The 27,286-nt window shown below is 44.1% G+C and overlaps 1 protein-coding gene across 1 annotated transcript; it reads right to left on the bottom strand.

The window, feature by feature from the left end:
• On the bottom strand, positions 1 to 24,251 carry scn4aa (sodium channel, voltage-gated, type IV, alpha, a). The gene is made up of 26 exons (XM_063002619.1): positions 24,158 to 24,251; positions 18,683 to 19,277; positions 18,473 to 18,591; positions 17,285 to 17,374; positions 16,032 to 16,160; positions 15,001 to 15,092; positions 14,094 to 14,342; positions 13,952 to 14,015; positions 13,741 to 13,882; positions 12,766 to 12,966; positions 12,533 to 12,679; positions 12,309 to 12,438; positions 11,153 to 11,391; positions 10,880 to 11,053; positions 10,088 to 10,444; positions 7,648 to 8,046; positions 6,690 to 6,813; positions 6,439 to 6,593; positions 5,649 to 5,822; positions 5,448 to 5,570; positions 5,088 to 5,366; positions 4,751 to 4,804; positions 3,904 to 4,041; positions 3,707 to 3,811; positions 3,332 to 3,602; positions 1 to 3,197 (listed from the first exon to the last, which is right to left on the bottom strand). The coding sequence occupies exons 2-26, from the start codon at positions 18,920 to 18,922 to the stop codon at positions 1,945 to 1,947; spliced, it is 5,448 nt and encodes a 1,815-aa protein (XP_062858689.1). The 5' UTR covers positions 18,923 to 19,277; positions 24,158 to 24,251; the 3' UTR covers positions 1 to 1,944.
• Between the last annotated feature and the right edge of the window lie 3,035 nt (positions 24,252 to 27,286).

The raw sequence follows: 27,286 nt of genomic DNA, 5'->3' as shown, positions 1-27,286 counted from the left end.
TCGGTGTTGAACGTCCATTTTATTTACAATTCTCTGATATAAAGGAAGAAAAGGCTAAACATGGTCTGTAAAACACATTATGCATCATATATACAGGCGACACAAGCGTCCTAACGTCTCAGTAACATTCCAACAACATTTTACAAATCCTGCTCAGTAAGAAATCATAAGCAGGTAGATGGTGCACGACCTCACAGCCGAGACCTCTGCTGAAGTTCTACCCACCAGTTTTAAAACCAAAGTGTCTACAGAGGATAAAGAAAACCTAAAAGTGCTTTGTTTACTCCTGTACGCGCTTTCAGAGACATTTCTAAGACGTTTGTCAGTATTTTAAGACTTTATATTCAGCTCCCAACGATGCTCTACAAAAGAGTCAAATAAATAAATATGATTATAAACACAAACTACCCGACATGATCAATAACTCTGATCATTACTAACACAGACAGCAGGCAGTTCGTTTAACCTCTTAAATAAAACGCAAACTGTGCTGCTGAATTATAAACCACATATCCAGAAAAGTTGGGACGTTTAGTAAAACACAGTAAAAAGAAGAATGTGTGATGTGTTTATTCTCTTTAATCTTCTTCTTTCTAATGTTTCTCTGATCAACTTCACTGTAGAGTGTAAATAGAAACAGGTTTAGAATTCGATGCTGTGAAAATTATAAGAGTGAAATTATGGGGCGTGGCTCACCACCGTGTTCCAAACTTCATCAGAGAATCAATCAGTTCAAAAAGAACCTTTCTCAATGCGAGAGTGGAAGTAATTTAATTTTTCACCATCTACTGTACATAATATTGTGAAAAGATTCAGAGAATCTGCTGAATGTAGGGCAAGAACGGAAACCACTGCTGAATGTGGTGACCTTCGAGCTCTCAGAATGCAGTGCATGAGAAACCACATAGCCACATGGGCTCGGGAGCACTTCAGAAAATAGTCGTCACTTAACACAGGTCGCCGCTGCATCAAGAAACTCAACCTGAAACTCTATTACACACAGAGAAAGTCGTCCATCATCAGTGAAATACTGGAAATCTTTTTTTTCTGCTTTTATCAGTGAAATAAAGGTGGAAGAGAATGAAACACATCACACATTCCTTATTCTGCGTCTTAATAAATGTCCCATCTTTTCTGGAAATGTGGTTCGTACATCAGATGAAAACTGTAAACAATATAAAAAATAAATCACAGTAGAATCCATTAATATGAAACAGCTTTAGTGCTTGTTATGAACGATCACTCTGAGGTTGCAAATACGTCTAAATCATTATTATTATTATTATTATTATTATTATTGTCGTTTCTTTACGGTGATACGTAAGAGCTCTGGCCAAATGACAGATTTAATAAATTTTAAGGTGGAAAAAGCATCCACCATTATTATTTATTATGTCTAAGTGTCACTAAGAGATGCCAGACAAGGAGAAATCTGCTGTCTGGGGTAAATTTTCTCTCCGTATCCCGGATGAACCCCCATGTTACGTTATTCTAACTCTTAAGAAACTGAGAAGCTTGTAAGACTTTCGGTAAAGGTTCCTTGGCGCTCTCGCTGTCTGGTTTTCCGTCCGCCTCCTAAAGTCGCCCTCGGTGCCCCACGTGAGCGTTTACCTCCCGTGTAACGGATCAGATCCCGCTCCTCTCGTTCCATCTCAATGCTGTAAACTGGCAGGACGTGAACCGGGGGTTTAAAAATAGTGCAAATGAAAGTGAGACCTTAAGACGAGTCAGAAAGTGGTTTACAGCAGCTCTGGCATGAAGAGAACCTCCGAGAACGTCCTCACAGGTCTTTAAATAAAACAGCTCAGACGGGAGCGGTGCTAGAACGGGGTGACCAACGTGAAAACAAAAAAAACATTGAATAAAAAATCCACCAGCGATCGTCAGGTTCGTGCCGGAGCGACTCCAGGGTCTTTTATATTCCATTACTGTCTCCTGATTCTCTCAGAAGTCCCCTATAGTCGGGGGTGTAGAACGAAGGACCGTATCGCTCCTGACTTCCACCGGCACCACCATCATTCGTCCTTGGGGCCGCGAGTAGGTGACCGGCGCTGTGAGTCCAGATGAGGCACGGTTGGCTGGCGTGGGCCTGGCCTGAAGCTCTAAAGCCATAGCCAGGTCTGCGTTACTCCCGTACAGGGTGTTCATTTTGCGCGCCACCAGTCCCTCTGTTTCGGGCGGCGTGTTGTCCTCATGCCGCCTGGCGTTCTTCCTCTTGGAGCGATGCATGTAGCAGGCGTGGCGGACGGATCGTTTGAATATATGTCTGCGGTACGCTCGCTGGATGAGCGCCGCCGCCCGATCCTCCTCCTTCCTCCTCAGGGTGGTGGTGATGGGCTCGAAGGACGCGGTAGTGGGGTTGTTCATTGTGAACTTGGCCTCGATGCTTTCTTTCATGGCCGCCATCTCGGTGGTGTCGCCCAGGACGTGCTGGGTCACCGCCAGCATGATGTCCACGCAGTGGATTTTGTCTCCGCTCACGACGGGCAGGTTCATGCCGATCAGTGTGAGTCTGTTGGGTTTGTGGATGCGCAGGGGCTCCTGGAGGGCGTCGACGAATTCGAACACCCGGTCGTAGTCCAGGAACTGCGTGGCCTCGGTGTCGAACTTCTCCCAGGTCTCGGTGAACATCTCGAAGTCGTCCTCACACAGCAGGTCGCCGCTCTCCTCCTGAGCCACGTTGAAGTTCTCCAGGATGATGGCGATGTACATGTTCACCACCACCAGAAACGACATGATGATGTAGCTGCAGAAGAACATGATGCCCATGCCGGGGCTCCCACAGTTGCCCTTCACATCCGAGCCCGGGTTCTCGGCGTGGGGGTCGCAGTCGGGGGGGCCGCTGTTCAGCATGGGGAGCAGGAGTCCGTCCCAGCCGGCCGAGGTGGTGATCTCAAACAGGCACAGGATGCTGTTCCCAAACGTCTCGAAGTTGAAGATGTCGTCGATGCCGGCGGCCTTCTTCACGTAGGCGAAGTTCGACATGCCGAAGATGGAGAAGATGAACATGATGAGGAAGAGGAGCAGGCCGATGTTAAACAGGGCGGGAAGTGACATCATCAAAGCGAATAACAGCGTCCTGATGCCCTTCGCCCCCTTGATGAGGCGCAGCACACGCCCGATCCTGGCCAGGCGGATGACGCGGAACAGCGTGGGGGACACGAAGTACTTCTCAATGATGTCGGACAGCATGAGACCTTCAGGAAAACAGACAAAACAGTGTGAAAAACAGAAACGTTGGACCCCTGAGCAGGGCCCTTAACTCTCTCTGCTCCAGGGTCCAGACCCCAGCGCTCTGACCTCAACTTCCAAACAAGGTCGGTGGACCCACCAGCTATGGAGAGGATGACCACAATGAAATCGAAGACGTTCCACCCCATGGTGAAGAAGTACTGCCGGAGCGCGATAATTTTGAGAAAGCACTCGCTGGTGAAGACCACGATGAAGACCAGGTTGATCTGGTAGAGGACGTGCTCCTTCTCGTCGCTCTGGTCGTCCGTCTCTACCATCATGGTCACCATGTTGAGGCAAATAAGCACCATGATGAAAATGTCGAAGATCTGCTGTGAGATGAAGTCAAACACCATTCCCTGGAGCTTGTTCTGGAAGATCAATCGTACAATTAATATCGTAACTACAAGGTTATACTAATAATCTAACAGATCCGTGTGTCCTGCTCGGTGTGGCTGGGTTTTATCAGGCGTACCGCGGGGCGTGGTATGGGCTTCACCGGCTTCTTAGATCCCAGCTTCTTCATGGCGTTGTAGTACTTCTTCTGCTCCTCCGTCATGAACAGGTCTTCTCCCCCAAAGTGCAAATAAGAAACACACAATTATTCTTTCTATCCGGAGTAAATTGTTATTTTTCTTTAAGCGCTCAGTTTTAAAACGCATCGTCACTCATCTTTTGCTTTTGCTGATTGAAGTTGTCAATGATGACGCCAATGAACAGGTTAAGGGTGAAGAATGCGCCAAAGATGATGAAGATAACGAAGTAAAGGTACATGTAGATGTTAATCTCATAGGACGGCTGCTCCTCCACCTGAACAAAACAAAAACAAACAAAGAAAAGAAACTGAGTGGTCAAATGACAGATTTTATTTAATTGAAGGTGGGAAAGATAAACATAATCCCTAAATTATTTATTTTATTGAGTTTAAGTGTTAAGGAGAAATCTGCTGTCTGGGGTAAATTTGCATTCATGTTACGATTCTCTCCGTATCCTGGACGAACCGCCACGTTACGTTATTCTAATGTACAGAGAAACAGAGAAGCGTCGTGAGACTTTTGGTAAACGTTACAGGACAAAAAGAAACAGAAATTAAATAAAAATAATCATCAAACATCTAATGTAATGAAACACAGCAGGCCACAGTAAACAATCTGCAGTATTTTACGTTATTTATGTCGTTCTTGTGCATTTTGGGGAAAATTATGCATTTTTTCTTTTTTCCATCAATTTAGTCATATCCAGTTCCCCAGCTTATATCTCTCCTGCACCGCTGCAGACCCTGACCCTGACCAAGGAGGGCCGTACCCAACACACGCCCCTGATTACTTGTATGAAGCGGGTTCACACAGGGAACAGAGAGTCACGCACTGCTCTCCATTATCCCCCGTCTCTGTGCAGCACCTCAAACAGCCAGTGGAGGCCACTATTGCAGCAATTATGAGAAAATCTCTCAGGCCCTCCCACCTGTCAGATATTAGCCAATCATGTGTGACTCTTAAGTCCTGGGATGAATCGGTACCTCTCTGGAATCCACTGCAGCGTACATGATGTCCATCCAGCCTTTAAATGTGGCCTAAAACCAAAAACACTGTTATTAAAATTTGCATATTAAAAATAATAAATTAATAAAGACAAAGTGCAGCATTACCTCCCGTCCTCTGCAGCAAAACAGATAAAAAAAGAAAGGACACGACATTTACAGCTGAAAATTTTAATTAATATAAAAGCATTAAAACGTCTTATTAATAGGAGCGCTGATGGAACACAGAGGGGAACACGCCCCCGTCCTGACTTTTCTGTTAATGCGGTTGATAATTCAGCAGGATTAAAAACATACATTATTTATTTGTGCTCACCACTTGCAGCAGGGAGAGGTATCCCAAACCCACGTTGTCGAAGTTGACCTTGACGTTGACCCAGCGCGCCTCATTGGTCTGTATGAGCACCATGCAGTCGCTCAGGTTGTTCACCTGATGGAGGGGGAGCAGCTCCTCCGTGGTGCTGTTGATGCAGCGGTAGAACTTCCCGGCGAACAGGTTGACGCCCATGATGCTGAAGATCAGCCAGAAGATTAGACACACCAGCAGCACGTTCATGATGGAAGGAATGGCGCCCACCAGCGCGTTCACAACCACCTGCACGAGAGGCGCGGTCAGAACGGTCGGACCGGGAGCCACACTCACACCAAAACACCGAGACAAAGACCACGTTCTCACCCTCATGCCTTCGAATCTGGACAAGGCACGCAGCGGCCGGAGCGCCCTCAGGGTTCGGAGGGATTTTATTGGTCCCAGTTCGGAGTAGCCCAGCCAGTTGGCCGTCAGACTGATGATCGACACCTTCAGTAAAATAAATAATAATAATAATAAATAAATGAATCCAGCAGAAAATCTAAACTATGAAAAAAATCAACTCACGTCAACAATCAGGAAGTCCAGCCAGCACCAGGCGTTGGTGAAGTAGGTCTTAAAGCCGTACGCCACCCACTTCAGCAGCATCTCCACGATAAAGATGTAGGTGAAGACTTTGTCGGCGTACTCCAGGATAATCTTTATCACCCGTCGCTGCTCGATGTAAATGTCCTCAAAGGCCTGAGACACAAAAACACACGGGTTCAAAAATAAAGTACTTTAGGAGTTCCAATGTCAGCTCTGCTACCGGCCGGCTGGGCGCCCCGCTTGTGGGCACGATCGGCAGTGCACACAGTGCAGCAGAAGTCGGGACTAAAAAGTGAGCGGGGACAGACAGGAGCTAACAGGCAGGAGCTAACAGACAGGAGCTAACAGACCGACAGAGACGGAAGCTAACAGACAAGAGCTAACAGACAAAGGCAGGAGCTAACAGACAAAGGCAGGAGCTAACAGACAAAGACAGGAGCTAACAGACAGGCGCTAACAGACAGGCGCTAACAGACAGGCGCTAACAGACAGGCGCTAACAGACAGCTAACATAAGCAAGGAACCGAACCGAACCAAGTTCAAAAGAAAATCAAAATGGTCTCCGCTGATTGTTCCCAAGCTGCCTTCTTAAATCCCATCAGCTGATTACCTCAGATGGGGTGCAGCTGTGGGTAATTAGCCAGAGACCAATCACAGACTTTTCTAACATGTGCTCCTGGAGAGAGGGGCGTGGCACATAAACACACTAATAAACACATTCATATTTATTTATTCATTTCTAGAATGAAACAGAAACCCTTGAACACACCAGCGCTCCACTACTGAGGAGAATCATGAAGATGATGAAGGTTTCAAAGTAGTCGTGTTCCACGATGGTGAAGCAGGTCCTGCGGAGGTTCCACCAGCTCTTTCCTCTCCCCTGAGATATATCCACGTCCAGACAGGGCCATCGTCTCACACAGCCTGAGAGAAAACAGAATGAACAAATGCAGCATTTCGTTTCCAGCGTTTAGCAGATGCTTTATAAAAATGAATAAATGCATTAAAGCCATAACTCACCTTCAGTGAAACAGGCCTCTGGATCATCAGGTTCAGGCTCCTCCTCGTCCTCCTCTGGTGGAGGTTCTGGGGGCCTGTAGTCCACGGTGCTGCATTCTGAGGAGTCACCATCATTCAGAGCACACTGGCACTGTGGAGAGCAGAGAGACGTTATACCCCAAACCTAACCCCAACCCAAACCCCTTACCCAACCCTAACCCCTCACCCCTCACCCATAACCCCAACCCTAACCCCAACCCTAACCCCTCACCCATAACCCCAACCCAAACCCCTTACCCAACCCTATCCAAACCCTAACCCCTCACCCCTCACCCATAACCCCAACCCAAACCCCTTACCCAACCCTATCCAAACCCTAACCCCTCACCCCTCACCCATAACCCCAACCCAAACCCCTTACCCAACCCTATCCAAACCCTAACCCCTCACCCATAACCCCAACCCAAACCCCTTACCCAACCCTAACCCCTCACCGATAACCCCAACCCTAACCCCGTCCCTAACCCCTCACCCATAACCCAAACCCCTTACCCAACCCTAACCCCAACCCTAACCCCTCACCCATAACCCCAACCCAAACCACTTACCCAACCCTATCCAAACCCTAACCCCTCACCCATAACCCCAACCCCAACCCAAACCCATAACCCTAACCCCTTACCCAACCCAAACCCTAACCCTAACCCCTCACCCATAACCCTTACCCCTTATTTAACCCAAACCCTCACCCCTAACCCAACCCTAACCCCTAACCCAAACCCTAATCTCTTACCCCAACCCAAACCCAAAACCTCACCCCTAACCCAAACCCTAATCTCTTACCCCAACCCAAACCCAAACCCTCACCCCTAACCCAAACCCTAATCTCTTACCCCAACCCAAACCCAAACCCCTAAACCTAACCCAGATAAAAACAAGAGAATTAAATAATGAATGTAATGACAATATGAATATAAACTTTTTCTTCTGCATCTGCTTCAGATGGACCATCAGACTCCTCCTCATCGTCATCATCTTCATCATCAGACTCTTCTTTGGCGATCGGCACGTTTAGAGTCTGAGCCTCTAGAGAGTTGCTCACGCCGTCCGCCATCTTCCCATCATCAAAATGATTTAAAATGATCGTCTCCTTTTTGTCCTCTTCGTCTCCTCCTCCTCCTTCCTCCTCATCCTCAGGACTCCTCCTGCACAGCAGCTTGAGGATCATGCCCACGATGAAGCTCCTGACCCAGCCAATGCCCCGGGTGATGCGGCCTATGGCAATCTGGAGGTTGTTTAGCTCTCCATCCTCGTCACCCCCGGAGAGGTTGTCGCCGCTGAACGAGCTGAGGAGCAGAGCGAGGAAGAGGTTCAGAACCTGAGGAGAACACAGAGGAAGAGGTTCAGAACCTGAGGAGAACACAGAGGAACAGGTTCAGAACCTGAGGTGAGCACAGAGGAACAGGTTCAGAACCTGGGGTGAACACAGAGGAACAGGTTCAGAACCTGTTCAGAACCTGGGGTGAACACAGAGGAACAGGTTCAGAACCTGGCGTGAACACAGAGGAACAGGTTCAGAACCTGAGGAGAACACAGAGGAACAGGTTCAGAACCTGGCGTGAACACAGAGGAACAGGTTCAGAACCTGGGGTGAACACAGAGGAACAGGTTCAGAACCTGGCGTGAACACAGAGGAACAGGTTCAGAACCTGAGGAGAACACAGAGGAACAGGTTCAGAACCTGGCGTGAACACAGAGGAACAGGTTCAGAACCTGAGGAGAACACAGAGGAACAGGTTCAGAACCTGGCGTGAACACAGAGGAACAGGTTCAGAACCTGGGGTGAACACAGAGGAACAGGTTCAGAACCTGAGGAGAACACAGAGGAACAGGTTTAGGGAAGAACCTCGGGTTTAACACAGAGCCGAGAGAAACAAGCAATAACCTGGACATCAAAAATAAATCTAATGTTTCAGTCAGGACTGGTATAACTGGTGTGACTGGTATAAATAAGAGCTCTCCAGTTTAAATCCAGTCCGCCGTGGTACGTCAATATTAAACTCTCTACAGACCCGGGGTCAGAGGTTCTACCTTTAGGTTCTCAGACGAGTTCCTTCATTCCAGAATCTGATTTCCTCACATTAAAATAGACGGAGCTTAAAGAGGAACAAGGGGAGAGAAATTAAATTTAGTTAAACCAGAATTAAATCAGGACAGAGACAAACAAAAATAAATAAAAGTAAAAGTTTAAAATAAAGTAAATGGGTTAACAGAAAATAAAAATACAGATGATTTTAATTCCCCAGCCAGGAATTAAATTATAAATTATATAAAATAATAATAAAAAAAATAAAATTATAATTATAACAATAATAATATAATTCTCTCTCCATGTACTAAAACTTTTATTGTTATTAGAAGTAGTATTGATATATTAATAATAATAACAATAATAATAATAATTTGAATTAATAATAATAAAATAATAATAATAATAAAATATTAATAACACCAATAATAATAACAGTAATAATAGTAATAATTATAATAATAATAATATTAATAATAATAATAATATTATTATTAATAATAATAATAATAATAATAATATTAATAACAATAATATTAATAACAATAACAATAATAATATTTTATTACATGTCGAGTGAATCATAACTCCCACTGTCTAAATATTACTGAGACATATTAGTGAGGACTGTGCTGATGCGCCGGTGCTCTTTGGCGTGAGCCCTTGGCACGTATGAGATCCGCTGTGCTTCTCAGCTATCTGTGTTTGTTCCCTGAGTGCCAAGAGACTCACTGGAGAAGGTTCTGAGCTCACGGCCCGAGGTTCGAGTCATTCGACTTAAATAGACTCGAGGACGTTCTAAATCCCACAGCACTGCTTATCTCAAAGATCTGAAGATAGAAGTGTGTGTGTGTGTGTGTGTGTATAAGAGTGTGTGTGTGTGTGTGTGTGTATAAGAGTGTGTGTGTGTGTGTGTGTATAAGAGTGTGTGTGTGTGTAAGACTAAACCCACGTCCTGATCCTGCTGACACTTTTGTTAGATGTCTGTGATAAGCCACTTCCTTCCTTTTCTTTTTTTGCTGTCGTCAGCTAAATAAAGCTTCAGGAGAGCTCAGGAGAGGTCATCAACGCCTGTACAGAAGAAAACCTAGCGCTCTCTCTACACAGACGCATTTCCCATCATCCTACACTCCCGAGAAGAGGGCGTGTATGAATTCTCAGATCCCTTAAAATGCTCCTACTGAGGCGCCTTAATTCTTGATGTAATGGGTGTATCTCTGTATAAGTAGAGCGTCTAAATAATCTGATCATGACTCCATGTGTTATTAGAATCCTCTCTACTGAGGAGCTGATCAGGTAGGTAGGGGGAGCAGGACGGGTTGGTACTCACCACCAGGTTCCCTATCACCATGACCATGAGGAACACCATAAAGCACATTCCTGCTCCTGCCACCTCCATGCAGTCCCACATGGTCTCGATCCACTCGCCACACAGGATGCGGAACACGATGAGGAAGGAGTGAAAGAAGTCGTTCATGTGCCAGCGGGGCAGCTCGCAGTCCTGGGCGATCTTACACACGCAGTGCTTGTAGCTCTTGCCGAAAAGCTGCATGCCCACCACGGCGAAGATGAAGACGATGATGGCCAGCACCAGGGTCAGGTTCCCCAGAGCGCCCACAGAGTTCCCGATGATCTTGATCAGCATGTTGAGCGTGGGCCAGGACTTGGCCAGTTTGAAGACACGCAGCTATCTCCAGTCCAACCAGTAAAGGATAAACCACCACACACACAAACACACACATACACACACACCACACACATACACACACACCACACAGACACAAACACACACACACACATACACACACACCACACACACACAGTCAGAAAAATAAATCATACGTTTATGTTTCGTAAGATCAGCTCAAAGCCACAACTCAACCTTATATATGGACAAAAGTATTGGGACGCCCCTTTCAATAATTGAATTTACATGTCATATCATCATATACAGGAAGTCACATTGTTCTGACTTTGCAGCCAACAGTTTAGGAGAGGTCCCTTGCTGTTCCACACATGACAAAAAGCTCCAGTGTCCTGCACAGAGCCCTGACCTCAGCCCCACTCAACAGCTCTGGGATGAACCGGGACACTGACTAACCAGCGTTGGCTTTAAGCTTACCAGACGGAAGGACCTGAGCACCGACAGACCCTGCACGTTGGCCAGACCCAGCTCCACCAGGCTGAGGGTGACGATGATGCTGTCGAAGATGTTCCAGCCCACCTGGAAGTAGTAGTAGGGGTCCAGGGCGATGAGCTTGAAGACCATTTCAGCCGTGAAGATCCCGGTGAAGACCTGACGGTGGGTGAACATGATTTAACATGATTAAAACCACCAGTTGTTTCTCTGGACTGTGGTGTTACGGTGTTAAGCTCTTTAGGAAACAGCACCCACCAGATTACCGACGGAGAGCACGTGCTCGAACTCCGGACTCATGGGGTAGTGCTCCATAGCCATGAAGAGCGTGTTGAGGACGATGCAGATGGTGATGCCCAGGTCCACAAACGGGTCCATCACCACAAAATGGACCCACTTCTTAAAGATCACCCAGGTTTCACAGCAGTCCCACTTCAGAAACGTGTCAGCAAACTTGTACCAGCCTGGAGGACACGGGCGCTGAGCTTCCTCCAACTCTGAGGAGACCAAAAACGTTTATTTCATCCAGAATGTGTCCTGTCCACATCATTCAATAATTTAGAGTCTGGATCTGAGTTTTATTAGCTGCTTCTACAACAACATCCTCATTTAAACAAGACGTGTTCAGTTCTAATTTTATTTTATCTGCTCATGATTTAAACAAGTACAAATCTAAGCAAAATAAACCCTTCATACCAGCTGATACAATTTGTGTTGGAATCAAGACGTATGGATTAAATTAGAAAAAGAATTAACCATTAAAAACCATTAAAAAGCTAAAGATCCAAAAAGGAGAAAAGATGTTCTAAAAAACACCATGTAATAATAATAATAAAAAAAAATATATATAAAAAAAATTATTATAATAATAATAATAATAATAATAATAATATTTATAATAATAAATAATAATAATAATGTAATATAATATTAATAATTTTATATAATAAAATAGTAATACTAACAAATAAATAACAAAAATAGAAATTTATTATTAGTAGTATTATAAATAAATATTACTAATAATAATATTAAAATAACAATACAGAAAATAATAATAGGAAGAAGAATGAATAAAATTAATAATAATAATAGTAAAAATAATAAATCAATAAATAATAATATTAATATTAACAATAATAACACTTCTACTGCATAATAATAATAATAATAATTAATAATAACAATAATCATAATACTAATAATAACAATAATAATAATAATAATCACACCACTACTGAATAATAATAGTAATAATTAATAATTAATAATATTATTATTAATATAAATAATAATAATATTATTATAATAAAAAAAATTATTAAAAAATAAAAATAAAAAAATAAATAATAATAATAATAATAATAAATCAGTGTATGTAGTGTAATTATTTTAATAACTTTTGGACTAATACCTTCCCTGGTGGTGGTGAGCACACTCATGACGCTGGCAGTTCTCTTGAAGAGTTCAGGTTGCTCCAGGTACATCATGCTGTGTTTGGATGAGATGGACATGTCGTCAGTTTTCTGATCGTCCTCTGTTTCCTAAAAAGAGCAAAAATATAAACATTTTAGTCGTTTAATCAGTTAGAGGAACTTCTGATTAGAACGGAACCACCGTGCAGCAGTCCGAGTTTACCTTGATGTGGGACGGCGCTCTGTTGATGACCAGACGGGGGATGATCCTGCCGTTACAGTCCTTAATCACCTCATCGCCGTCCTCCGCCGTTTCTGATGCTCTGCTTCGACTCGTGTGACTGGCCAGAGATGCCACGCTGTTCACCATCTGCAAACGAGACGCCGTCGCTTCATTTAACGCTACAAACCCGAACGTACCGACGTGAACGCGGTAATAATCACATTACTCCTGACCTGATGCTCCTGATTATTAAGCTGTTCCAGCATTCTCTGGAACTTTTCCTCTTTCTCTCGGGCCTCGGCCAGCGTGGCCTGGTTCTGTTCCTCATATGCCATGGCGACGACGGCCAGGATTAGGTTGATGAGGTAAAAGGATCCCAGGAATATAACCACCACAAAGAAGATCATGTAGGTTTTCCCAGCAGCACGTAGGGTCTATTTAAAACATGGGGGGGGGGGTTACTGCTTCAATAAATATGTCATGTTTACTCCTAACATAACTCCCACAGCCAAGAGAGAACGACTGACGTCAATTGTGCAACCTTGATGTCTGCAGTACATTGGCGTATCCCTTTCTTTAAGTTCTGTTAGTTCAATCAAACATCTTTCATGTTTCTACGGCTTTAATGACAGTTTAAGAACTTTTAACAAGCCAATGACCCAAAGCATACAGCCAAAACAACACTGGAGCTGCTACAGACGCTTTCCACAAAACGTGATGCATGAAGAGTGGGATAAACTGCCCAAATCCAGGGGGATGCCCTTCCTGATGATCTTCGGGATGCCCTTCCTCTCCTACTTCTATCCAGTCTTGGGACCAGCACTGAGAGCGCACTGACAGGTCAAGTGCACCTACCAATGGTCAGGCTGTTCGGCCACCCCCCATCCTTCAGGAAACCCGACCATTCACGTTTTTGGCATTTAGCAGACGCCTTTATCTGGGACAGTATACTGTCTAAGCAATTGAGGGTTGAGGGCCTTGCTCAACAGGGCCCAACAGTGACAACCTGGCAGTGGTTGGGCTTGAACCAGTGACCTTCTGATTACTAGTCCAGTGCCTTAACCGACCAGCCGATATCACAGCAAAGATTTGAACCCTGAATCCCCAAATCTTAACAGTAGAGGGCTGGTGCACCTCATCACCACCAAAACCACAACATTCAGACTAAAAACTGATTAAATATCTGAAGCTAAAGTTGATTCACCCACCAGTTGGAAGAGGTTCTCCCAGAAGTCCTGGGTCATGAGTCTGAACAGAGCCAGGAAGGCCCATCCGAACGTATCGTAGCTGGTGTAGCCGTAGTTCGGGTTCCTTCCAGCCTTCATACACGTGTACAATTCCGGGCACTTCCTGTCAAAACAGCATGCGTCAGCTTTCGGAACACTGAGGGAGGATTTAAGCACTGGATACCAAACTCACCCAGCGTCCGAGCTGTTCCCACACAACAGGGCGTCCAGGCTCCCCTCCAAAAAGTACTGGTTCTCTGTAACGAATCAAACACACAGTAAATACAGGACATACCGCTAGACCTCAGGTAGAGTCACACGCCCCGCTGTGTCACCTTCGTTCTCGATGTAGGCGGTGAAGTCGAAGGTGTCGTTGATGAAGCTGGAGTTGTAGCTCAGGGTTGAGTTGGCGTCGGTGGCGGTGATGTTGAGGATGGGCCAGCGGATGCATTTCTGACGCAGGTTCCCCATGAAGAGCTGCAGGCCGATGAGAGCGAACACGGCCAGAGCGAAGGTAGTCAGGATCATCACGTCCACCATCTTCTTCACCGACTGGATCAGAGCGCCGACGATGGTCTTCAATCCTGAGAGTCAGACCATGTGGGTTAGAGGTTAGGGTTAGAGGTTAGAGGTTAGGGTTTAGGGTTAGGGTTAGAGGTTAGGGTTTAGGGTTTGAGTTTAGGGTTTGAGTTTAGGGTTTTAGTTTAGGGTTAGAGGTTAGGGTTTAGGGTTTGAGTTTAGGGTTTCAGGATTAGGGATAAGGTTAGAGGTTAGGGTTTAGGGCTTGAGTTTAGGGTTAGAGGTTAGGGTTTAGGGTTAGAGGTTAGGGTTTAGGGTTTGAGTTTAGGGTTTGAGTTTAGGGTTAGAGGTTTGGGTTTAGGGATTAGGGTTGAGGTTAGAGGTTAGGGTTTAGGGTTTGAGTTTAGGGTTTGATTTTATGGTTAGAGGTTTGAGTTAGGGTTAAGGTTAGGGATTAGGGTTATAGGTTAGGGTTTAGAGTTAGAGGTTAGGGTTTAGGTTTTGAGTTAGGGTCAGGTTTAGGGTTAGAGGTTAGGGTTAGGGTTGAGTAAGTGAAATAAAAACTGATCCCAGTGGAAAATTCAAGAAACATTTGTCAACATTACATAACAAAAACTATGGGTTGGGGTTTAGGATTAGGGTTTAGGATAGATTTAGGGTTAAGGTTTAGGATTAGGGTTTAGGTTTAGATGTAGGGTCAGGGTTCTAAAAAAATGAGCGTACCAGGAATAACGGTGATGGTTTTGAGAGCTCGGAGAACACGGAACGTCCGGAGCACTGAAACGTTCCCGAGGTCGACAAATTCTGTGATGTACCTGAACACACAAAATACACCCGGATCAACCTAAACCATAAACATCAACATGCACAACAGGACGAGAGTTACAGGAGAGTCTCCGTGCACGATACGGATCTCCATATAAACCTGCCTGGTCCAGGTGAAAAGGAGCGGTACTGCACGCGTGTCGGGGGGCGTGTTGGCTAAAAATGGATTTAAGAATTTTTATTTGGATAGCGATGTAGTTTCACAGCTGGATGGTCCTGGTTCGGTTCCCCAGGTCCTTCCTGTGTGGAGTTTTGCATGTTCTTTGTGACCCTGACCAGGATAAAATGGTGGTAAAACACTGAATGAACAGTTAAATAAAAGTGGTTCAGTTTGATGAATTTATGAAACTCTGAGTGTACAATCTGATTATGTAAATAAATAGTGGTGAAGGTTTATGCGAGGTCTCTCAGCACTGAGGTGGTTTGTGTCGGGGCGTTACCTGATCCCCCGGCGTGTGTCCTGCCCTAAACTTACATCATGCTATAAATCATCAGAACTGAACATACAGCGTCTGTACCATGAAGCGTAACGTCCTGCGTCTACAATCGTAAAGCTGATCAAATAAAACACCAATTAATTAATTAATTTATTTTAATAAATGCTGTTTTATTTGTTTAGTTTTTTTCTTAAGTGATTTTATTTGCTGCTCTGAAACATGGTCGTCGCAGGATGTAAACGATACGTCTTAATGAGTGCTAAATTTAGACGTGTCCACTTCTTCAGTCGAATGTCAGCGTGAGCCGAGCGTCACTGAGAAGCTGCCTGAAGAGCAGAGGAGCACAGCGGGAGGAATCACGGCTCTCAAATTCAACTAAAAAATCATAAAAAATCCCCCCAAAAAAGCACAAACGGCCCCTAAAACTACAACAATAATAATAATAATAATTATTATTATTATTATTATGTAATCAGAGGGTGAAATACTCACGCCATGCTGATCACCATGAAATCCAGCCAGTTCCACGGATCACGGAGGAATGTAAACGGTCCCACACAGAACCCTCTGGAGAGAAGCTTCACCGTCGCCTCGAACGTATAAATACCAGTGAACACGTACCTGCACACAGATTCCAGTCAGTTACCAGTACATTAGTGTCACCTGGGAAGGTGCAAAAGTATGTGGACACCTCACCAGAGGTTTGTCTAATCACAAACCCACTCAAAAGCACACATAACATTTTAAATAGAATAGAACGCCTTTATTTGTCATTTATACTGATACAGGTGTACAGTACAACTAAATGTGCACCAGTTTGTTTGGAAGTTGAGGTCAGAGTGCCGTCAGGGTTAAGGGCCTTGCTCAAGGGCCCAACAGTGGCTGCATGGAAAGGCCTGGGATTCGAACTCTCAACCTTTCAGTTGACATCCCAAAGCTCCACCCACTAACCCTAACCCTAACCCTAACCCTAACCCAAGACAATTCTTAGAAAATCACGATACATTCTGTCTGTATAAATCTGGCAGTGGTGGCTCAGCGGTTAAGGTACTTGACTAATAATCAGAAGGTTGCCAGTTCAAGCCCCACCACTGCCAAGTTGGCACCGTTGGACCCCTGAGCAAGGCCCTTAGCCCTCAGCTGAAAACATGATCTGAACGTCCGTGTATGTTTGTATAAAATGTAAATTTCGGCGGTGGACCGTGATGTCAGTTCGTGTCTCTGCCACTAGGTGGTGCACATGATCCCAAAGCCAGTCACTTAAAATACGCTAGCTTATCCGAGGTAACATTAACAGTAATTTTCCTTTAATTTGACCTCCAGCCAATTTACAAATGTGTCTAAGTAAATATAGAATTATAAGACAGAGGGGCGTGTTTATTCTCGATAACTCGATAGTGCTAATCAGCGCCACCAGCTGGTGAAACACCATGGAAATGAAATAAAAATACAGGAGCTCTTTTAAATGCATTTCTTCTGTTTAAATGACTGTATGGATGTTTCCTATCTGAGTTGAGGGTTGGGGGGTGAGGAGGGTCATCAGTTCACCCAAGAGAACGACGCTGTTTTGTTAGTGCAGCTTAATTTAACGGAAATGGAACCGGCAATTCCAGATTTTATTTATTATTAATTGTAAACTTTATTTCATCTACAAAGACCAAAATCATCCTGATATAAAAGTGTACAAGCAGAACTGGCTGGTACATAAAAGATGAGATATAAAAATAGAACTGAGCAGCACTTACTCTACTATTTTACTCCAGGCGGGCGGGTTACTCATCGTCATGAACACACAGTTGGACAGAATCGTAATCATGATGAACATGCTAAATAACATAAAACTGGGGGTCAAGGAAATAACAAACACAAACATCTACAAAAATAAAAACAGATTCCAGATCATCATCAAACAAATCACATCATAAATCAATAATTAATAATAAAAACCGTGTGACGTCACGTCAGGAAACTTTTTTTTATTCAGCGTTAAACCACGATGTAAGTTACTGTAATGTTCCAAACACACATACCGGCAGGATTTCCTCTGTTTTACATATTGGTCACACTAAATGATTTCAGAGGCTCAAAAAACACAAAGCAAGAACAAAAGCCGAGGAAACACAAAGTCATTTTCAAAAGAACTGTTGAGTTAATTTTAGTGTTCTCACCACCATCGTATTTATTATTATTATTGTGAGATTCTCTCTCAGATTTACACCATTATTATTATTATATTAATATTATCCTTATTTTTTCTGTTATTATTATCCTTATTATTATATTTTAATTATTATTTTAATTATTATTATTATTTTAATTATTATTTTAATTATTATTATTATTATTATTATTTTAATTATAATTATTATTATTATTTTAATTATTAATATTATTATTATTATTATTTTGATTATAATTATTATTATTATTTTAATTATTATTATTATTGTTGTTATTTTAATTATAATTATTATTATTATTTTAATTATTATTATTATTGTTATTATTTTAATTATAATTATTATTATTATTTTAATTATTATTATGATTGTTATTATTTTAATTATAATTATTATTATTAAGAGGATCTCTCATTAAGCGTTATCATTCACTCATCCATTCATCTTCAGCTAGGGTCTCATCCTGATCAGGGTCAGAGTGGATTCAGAGCCCATCACAAGTACAGGAATACACGGTGGTACCAGTCCCTGTACAGGGTACCAGTTACCAGCCCATTTACATCTAGATTTAATCTGATGCTCTTCATTTACCTCAGGCATCAGAGGATCTTGGAACTAGAGGATCAAACTCTGGTTCTCAGGATCTCAAATCTGTTCTTAAACATAAAATAATGACTGATATTAAACTAAACTCTGGACGCCTGTCAGGACGGGATGAGGAGGCGAGGGCGGCGGCGGGAGCAGAAAGGATATGAATGTATGAGAATTTTAATGGCTCCTCTTCTGAGCAGGCTAAAGGGGCTGAGAATGTAGCAGGAGGGTTCAGCGTTGAACCTGTAGATGGTGTTTCCTCTGCTGATCACTATAAAAGTCTGAAAAACAACAACATGAGCTGATAAACACCAGAGACTCATTTATTAGAGTATTAGATCAATAATAAATGTGAGATCTCCTCTCACTGACCCTCTGTGCTTTGTAGAAGGGATCGATGTCCTCCAGTGGCGTGTTGAGCAGCTCGGGTGGTGGATCTCCGTAGATGTTGGGCAGAGTCTTTCCCGCCTCCAGGTCGGCGCTGGGTGCTGCCGGCTCCGACTGCGGCTCCTCTGCTTCCGCCCTGGCGTTCCGCTCCCCGATGAGCCTCTCGATCTCTGCCAGCGACTCCGGAGTGAAGCGCCGGAACACATCGGTGCCCAGGAGTGCCATCTTCGCATCGCGAAGAAATACCACCTCACCGGGGAAGATACCGCCTCACTGGGGAAGATACGGCTCACCGGGGTAGATATCGCCTCACCGGGGTAGATATCGCCTCACCGGGGAAGACACTGCCTCACCGGGGTAGATATCGCCTCACCGGGGAAGATACGCCTCACCGGGGAAGATACCGCCTCACTGGGGTAGATACGCCTCACCGGGGTAGATATCGCCTCACCGGGGAAGACACTGCCTCACCGGGGTAGATATCGCCTCACCGGGGAAGATACGCCTCACCGGGGTAGATATCGTCTCACCGGGGAAGATACCGCCTCACTGGGGTAGATACCGCCTCTATCCTGATCCGCTAGGAGAAAAACACACAGGGAGTTTTAATAAACACAGTAATGTAACATGATGTCACACCACATAATATGATGTCACACTACAGGACACCACAGGACATGATATCACACCACATGAAGTGATGTCACATCACAGTACATGATGTCACAAGATAAGGACCGAGTGAAAAAACTGTACATCTTTGTACTGATGGAGGAAACCCACACGAACACAGGGAGAACATGCAAACTCCACACAGAAAAGGGAATTGAATCCAGGACCGTCCTGCTGTCAGAATGCACCACTGTTGTGTAATTAATCTAGAGTATTTTATTAGCATGATATTAGGGTTTATAACTCGTAGTGCCGCTGTAGTTCCCCACTGTTCCACCCAGGCGGTGTTCAGCAGTGATGAGAGCATGGTGTACAGTCAGTACATGACCCCCAGGGGTCTGAGCTACCGAAGAAACACCCCCACACACCAGTCCACCACACACACCTACACACACACACACACAGGGGTTTTTTGTATCTGTTGGTCCTGGATTTTGTAAAGTTGCTTTGAGACAATGTCTATTGTAAAAAGCGCTATATAAATAAAGTTGACTTGACTTGACTTGACACACACCTACACACACACACACACACACACACCTACACACACCATACGATGGGCGTCCAGCTGCCGTCGGTCGTCACGCTGGAGCGTCGGGTTACAGGAGCATGATGACTCGGCTCATTCCGGCCTCGAGTCCCCGCGCTCGCTGCTTCACACCCAACGATAAACAGGTCAGGACGCCAACTCCGCCCACCCTCACGCCACAGCAGCGCCCCGCGCACAGCTCCCAGTACCATCAGCTCTCTTCCAACATCCCATCTCTGCACTTCATCACAGAGCCATGCCGGGGTGAGGGGCACCATTTTCACACCACTGTTAGACCTCATTTGTTTGGGGTGGTTTTTATGGGGGTGAAGGGATTGAGGTTTACATCCCACACAAGACATTTTGCTTCCCAGGGCCACAACCTATAAATAATAGTGAAAATAATAGTGGGGGGTGTGGGGGTGGATGGGGGTCTGCAGTTCAGCAAGCTTTGTGGTTATCGGGGGGCAGACGGGCGTACACAAACCCCGGGGCAGGTCACCAGTCAGTCCCAGAGCTCTGGACACCTTTTACATGTTTTTCGGGATGTGAGAGGGGTTCAGATTAATTTGAGGGAACCCAGTCAGTCACACGAGCCAGGAATCGAATCCAGGTCCCCAGAACCCGTGTGCTACCTGCTGCACCAACATCATTTCAATTAATGATGAGGCGCCCACATGGCAGCGTCGTCGGCGTTGTTACTGTGTGACTGGACTCATAAGAGAAGTATGACATCACAATAAGCTGGAATGACATCATACTGAGGTGGATTGAGAGAGACATGAGACAGAGGGCGCTGGAGAAAGCTGACACATCGGTGCAGACAACCATCATAAAGCCATGATGGCTTCATGTAACTTTATTAAAAGATCAGATTGCTTTACAATTTCATAGTGATATCAGTCCAGCTCCAGCCGCCTCACGATTAAAGAACTGTAGCACTGGACTAGTGAATAGAAGGTCGCTGGTTCGAGCCTCACCACTACCAGGTTACCACTGTTGGACCCTTGAGCAAGGCTCTAACCCTCAACTGCTTAGACTGTAACTGTCACAGTACTGTAAGTCGCTTTCTGCTCCTCATCCCAGACAGTTTTTACACCTGATCCCCTTCCTGACACAACCCTCCTCTTTCTATCCAGGCTTGGGACCTGCACTGAGAGCGCACTGACAAGTCAAGTGCACCTCACAATGGCTGGGCTGTTTCAGCCACCCCCTTCCCCTCAGACATACCCAGTCATGTCCATGCAGACTCCCGACCAGCTGATAGCACCACTGAGGTTCGAACCCTGGATCCCTCAGATCTCAGCAGTAAAGATCTAGTGTACCTGACCGCTGCACCACCTGAGCACCCTAACCCTAGACTCATTACACATTTAAGTTAAATTGCATTGATAATAAATGTATATACAGTACTTTATAATTATATATATTTGTTATAATGTAATACAGTGGAAATCGTACGAGAATAAAAACAGCGACATGAAGGAGCTGATGAACTTCCAGGCTCTGAGAGGCACCGGAGCTCCTCGTCCTGATCGCTCATGACTTTGATGTTGAATGTGATACTGAAGGTAATACGAGAATAATAAAACAGAAATCAGAGCCACACCTCAGCACATCAATCAAATAATCTCGTTAGCAACGCACCCCCTCGGACTGGGAACCATCATGGCCGTCTCATCTTGGATGAAAGAATTCGGGTTCTAATCTGCTGCCTCAACTTCTCTTCACCTTTTGCCCAGATTGGGGCAGAAAAGAAGCCGGTGCTCAGTGATTAATCACGTGTCCCCAGTAAAAGTAACCCAAAACCGAGCACTGCGTCCAAGAGCGTGTGATTCTCATCTAACACACCTCACATGACCAGAGATTACAGCTCGCAACGCTTCACGCTGTCCAGAGCAAAACGCCGGAGATTCAACTAAACGTCCTAAGAAGGTCAGAGAAGATTCCAACAAGTGTTTTAAACTCAATAAACACAATAAACACACCCGGAGAGCTCGTTTATCCACATTCTGTACACGCACCAAATGGCTAAATGTTCGTGGACAACACTTTTATTTGTGTTTCAATCACAACAGTTATAAAAACATACAATAATTACAAAACACTGAGCCAGAACCACCACCCAAAATGTTATATTATTTATTAGGATTGTAACGTCGTGTTTTACACTTTGGTTCCATTCATGACAGAAACGGTAGTTAATGGGTGGGAGGAAACCGGAGCTCCCAGAGGAAACCCACACAGACACGGGGAGAACATGCAAAACTCCACACAGAAAGGACCCAGACCACCCCACCTGGAAATAAAACCCAGGACCTTCTTGCTGTGAGGCGACAGTGCCACCCACTGAGCCACCGTGCCACCCAGGATTTACAGTAAAGCAAAGCGAAAGGCTTGATCTTAACCTGAACAAACACCGTTATCTACCCCGGTGAGGTTCCACAGTTACCCATCACTGCTTATTTAGATTATATAAATACAAACACAAAGGTGGTCGGAAGCAAAACAATAGTGAAAACGTGTCTGAAAGTAATAGTAATAATACCAGGTTGGTACCAGGTGAGGGAATCATGACGGTATAAAAAGATCAGTCTGTACAAGTAATGATGGGGCGTGGCTCACCATCGTGTTCCAAACTTCATAAAAGAACATTTCTCAGTGCAATATTGCAAATAATTTTTGCAGTCTTTCACCATCTACTGTACATAATATTGTGGAAAGATTCAGGGAATCAGTATGTGTGTGTAGGGCAAAACAGGAAACCACTACTGAATAGTCGTAACCTTTGAGCTCCCACATGACACTGTGAGGAACCGTCCTGCTACTGTAATAAATTGAGCTATATGGGCTCCAGAGTACTTCAGAAAACGGTTGTCCTTTGAGATGAATTGGTACACTGATTGTGAGGCAGGCCTTCGTATGACCTGATGAACGGCTAAAAGCTGGAAACACACAAAGAGAGAAACGGGACATCCAACAAGCTCATGGTCGAGGGTCCACATACAACGGATCTTCAGAAAGTTTCCTCACGTGTATATTGTGGTTCTGCTCGGCGAGGGTGAAGGAGGAGGAATCGGGCGTGTCTGAGAGACTGAGAGACGCTTATAGTCGGGATTTAGCTCCATCTGATTTCCACCTTTTTGGATGCTGAGAGAAGCTTTAAGGGGAAGAAGATTTTCATGTGATGATGTGAAAGCACCGCCGCATCAGTGGCTGACGGCATTAAAAAGTCGGTACGACGCTGGAAAAATGCACTGGAAGGCGACGATGTAGAAAAGTGATGGAGTTTGTGTTTATAATTCTTAATAAATAGAGTTCAAAAGTGCAGAAACTGAAGAATGAAGAATCTCGTACTTTTATGGTGCATCTAGCGCAGGGAATAAAATCCAGTCTGATATAAGAGGTAAGGTGGACTCGAACACATCTTCATCTGCATGATGCCAAATACGAGCGAAGGAGCGGTGATTTACATCTAAGCACTTTTAGCATCATCAGCCAAGCCTTAAAATGAAGACACGACTATATTTAGCTCCGAGCTTCTCAGCGACGGGAAACGGATCCGTACCGCAGTGTCAGGACCGAGCGGCCGCCGAGAGCCACAACGCCTACACGAAGAGCTGAAGAGTCAGGTGTAATAATGATCTTCATCTGCTTCCATTGTGGAAAACATCTACAGACACACATATTATATATATGTATATATCTCATATGTATATATATCATAAAAATCTCTGACAGAATAAACAAACCAGTGAAGTCGAGTTTGTGTCAGAGAGGGATTTAGAGCACCGGCAATCTGATCACCCTGGCAAGCACATTATCCCATTTTAACACTTCCCATGGATATATGGGCCCCTGAGCTTCAATTTAAAAAACAGACCATTGATCATAAAAATAGCCGACATTTCCAGCTCCAAAAAAACAACTCGCACTGGATTATTCACAAAATCAAAAAGTAATTCTGTCCAGAATAAAACACAAACACACCAGTAATCTCACCACTGCAGTGGACGTCATATTACAGGCGTAATGATTTAAATATCGTCACATTAAAGCACAGAACTGAAAACACACACAACCGAGAGAACTAATAAATAATTACAACCATTTATAATGAAAATAAACACCTGGCAACTAAATAAGCCACAACACGTCAAGCTCAAGACTTTGGTTTGTATGTTCCAGAGTCTGCACGCCGTTATCACACAGAACCACAGAAACAACCCCAGCAGAAGCTTCAGCTTTACCTCACACACCTGATTATTATTTCCTCCTCACTATAAGACAGATTAAAGTCCTTTCTGCTCTTCTGTAAATCCTCTGAGCTGAAGTCTTTGCTCCAGGCTTCTTCAGGCCACAGCGATCTCCTACACAGCTGCTGCTGACGCAGGAACAGCTCCAGTGAAACCCGAGAGTGGCCTCAGGTACAGGAGCACCGTCCCAATCCGCACACCAGCCCTCCAAATACTGCGGCCATGGAGTAATATAGCAGTGCAGGGGGGATCCCTAAAACATTTAGGGAAGCACCTGTATCATGTCCTACTGTCCTGCACACCTGGGTGCATCTGACACAGCCTTGGGGTTCCACAGTTACCCATCACTGCTTATTTAGATTATATAAATACAAACACAAAGGTGGTCAGAAGCAAAACAACAGTGAAACAACAGTGTCTGAAAGTAATAGTAATAATACCAGGTTGGTACCAGGTGAGGGAATCATGACTGGGTATAAAAAGATCAGTCTGTACAAGTAATGATGGGGTGTGGCTCACCATCGTGTTCCAAACTTCATAAAAGAACATTTTTCAGTGCAAGATTGCAAATAATTTAGTTTTTCACCATCTACTGTACATAATATTGTGGAAAGATTCAGGGAATCAGTATGTGTGTGTAGGGCAAAACAGGAAACCTTTGAGCTCCCAGATGACACTGTGAGGAACCGTCCTGCTACTGTAATAAATTGAGCTATATGGGTACTTCAGAAAACGGTTGTCATGTAATACAGGCCGTCACTGCATCAAGAAATGTAACCTGAAACTCTATTACACATAGAGAAGGTCAAGTTCTCTGGGCTCTAGCTCATCTCAGATGGACCAAAAGACAGTGGATTTCTGTGGTCAGACAAGTCCACTATTCAGCTCCTTCTCCATGGCGCAACACCAGGTCACCTAACAGTCAGAAGGAGTCTGACTCTGGAGAGTCCTAAAAGCCATGGTGTCTCTCACCCACTGTAAAATGTGGTAGAGGATCTGTGATCATCTGTGGGTTCTTCAGCAAGTCTGGAATTTGTGAAGGATGCAGAAATCAAGCCGGTTACACGTTCATCCTGGAAGAAACCTTGCTTTCTGCAGCTCTGACAATATTCTCCAATTCAGGACATCGAGGTGCGGAGGGAGGACCACTGGATCAGGACGTCTCTACAGCCAAAACACTGAAAACCTGGAATGTGATCCAGAGGAAAGAAACCATCAAACAAAACGGATCTGTTGGTATTTTTGTGCAAGAAGTGGCATCAAGTCTCCCAACAGCAACGTGAGAGAGACGCATTAAATACACATGTAATGTCATCTAATGTAAATATATAATGAATATAACGAAGATATAATGATTATATACATATATAATATCGATTATTGTGTTTAATATCAATAACTTCTTTTTATTTTCCACATATTACTGTCGTCTATTTATAAGTGACGTCAGGTTCTAGAAGGTTCTGTAGCTCAGTCTCCGCCGCCCTCTAGCGGCCGCTCATGATATTTTATATTCAGTACAGGGAGTAGTGATGATTAACTGTGTATATTTTACATTTTTTACAGTAAAATCAGATTCTTTACACCACAGAGTCTGAACACAACCGTTCCCGAGCTTTTACTCTGACTGAATATCACATTGATCATGTAATCCATAATTATTTCTGCAATATCCATGACTGTGATCGCAAAGCATGTGCAAAAAAGTAAAGCGGGTGTATTTTTACTCATTTCATCTTTTTATTAATCAGTTCCTGCTAACCCAAGCACTCAAAAGTATGTGGACACCCCTCTTAATAATGGACAACACGTGTATAAAATAAATGAGATACAGTAGAACAGTTTGAGGAAGCTCCTGTACCCACTCCTGCATCTCCAGAGCTCCAGGGTTGAAGGAACTTGAGAGTCTCACACAGATCTCTGCCTTTAATCCACTGAACACATCTGGGATTTATGGAATGTCTGTTTTGAGCCAGAGCTTATCATTCAACATCAACAACAACATGTGACCACAAAAATGGGCAGAACTTTACACTGACGCCCCAAATGTTCCTCGAGGAGTGGAGGCTACTATAGCAGCAAACATCGTAATGCCCAGAGGTTTGTAATATAATATCTGACAAGCTCATGGTCAGATGTTCACATACTTCTGGTGATTTGAACAGCATGGCGTTTATGTCCTGACACCTGACCAACAGAGAGGCAGCCGGACACAAATCCCTGTTCTCTTCTGTGGGAAAATACAGCAGGACAGATGTTTTCCTGGGATCTCTTCCAAAAAGAAGGAGCGTATGAGAGCAAAGATGGTGGTCTTCAGTGTTCTCACAGCGTTCTGGATCTCAGATAATCAGATCTGTGATTTAGTGGAATTGTCTTGGACTGGAACTGTGGAAAAACCGTAACAGCAGACAACGGAGAAACTTCTGTGGTCTAACGTCACTAAGCAAGTGTTATTGTCACCATTTCTGTTCCCCAAAACACATTTAAACGCAATTTAATTTGCAAATCTGTGGTACCTTAAACATTTGGCTCTTCAGCCGAGAGCTCCTGACCAGGCTTTCCCCTCCTGTGATTGTATTACCCATGACTTTTCCTTTCGCAAAGGCATTTGGAGGAGTGTTTGTTGGGTCCGATTTCCATAAAAATTACTGGGCACACTGTGGTGATTGGGAAGGGGGGGGCAAAGATATAATTAATCATGTCTGTATGTAGACCCCCGACCGTTGGGGACTCAAACCCTGGATCCCAACAGCAGTAGATTAGTGCAAATTTAATTCTGTGCCACCCAAGCATGAGATATTTATGTATAAGACAGTCACGCCCAAGTGGCTCTACAGACAGATATTATTATAACTGGCACAGTGGGTGGAACTTGACATAAAGCTAGCTATAACAAAGTTTATTCATTTAGAGGGATGATATGATTGGTCAGTGTTACTGTAAATTGAAATTTGTCTCGAATTGAATTTAATTGCTTCACCCTCTAAAAATGTATAGCTGGACCACCAATCACCGACCAGCCAATGGGGCCAATGCACATATGTATTTACATTTGTAATCATGTAAAACATTTGATGTTTTTTGTAATAATACCAAATAATATAAAACATGTAAATATTTGTTCTTGTGTAA

The sequence above is a fragment of the Trichomycterus rosablanca genome, chromosome 10 (genome assembly GCF_030014385.1).
Source record: "Trichomycterus rosablanca isolate fTriRos1 chromosome 10, fTriRos1.hap1, whole genome shotgun sequence".
Classification (NCBI taxonomy): Eukaryota; Metazoa; Chordata; class Actinopteri; order Siluriformes; family Trichomycteridae; genus Trichomycterus; species Trichomycterus rosablanca.
Note: the sequence above shows the minus strand (reverse complement) of the source record. Positions and strands in the feature narration are given on the sequence as shown.

What these genes read in the sequence shown, in the direction of transcription:
- scn4aa (XM_063002619.1), bottom strand. Translation starts at nt 18,922, where the DNA reads ATGGCACTCCTGGGCACCGATGTGTTCCGGCGCTTCACTCCGGAGTCG. An exon ending in GGGAACAGCTCGGACGCTGG is followed by an intron (nt 13,883 to 13,951) that starts GTGAGTTTGGTA and finishes CTGTTTTGACAG; the next exon opens with GAAGTGCCCGGAATTGTACA. An exon ending in TGGACTTCCTGATTGTTGAC is followed by an intron (nt 5,571 to 5,648) that starts GTGAGTTGATTT and finishes ATTTTACTGAAG; the next exon opens with GTGTCGATCATCAGTCTGAC.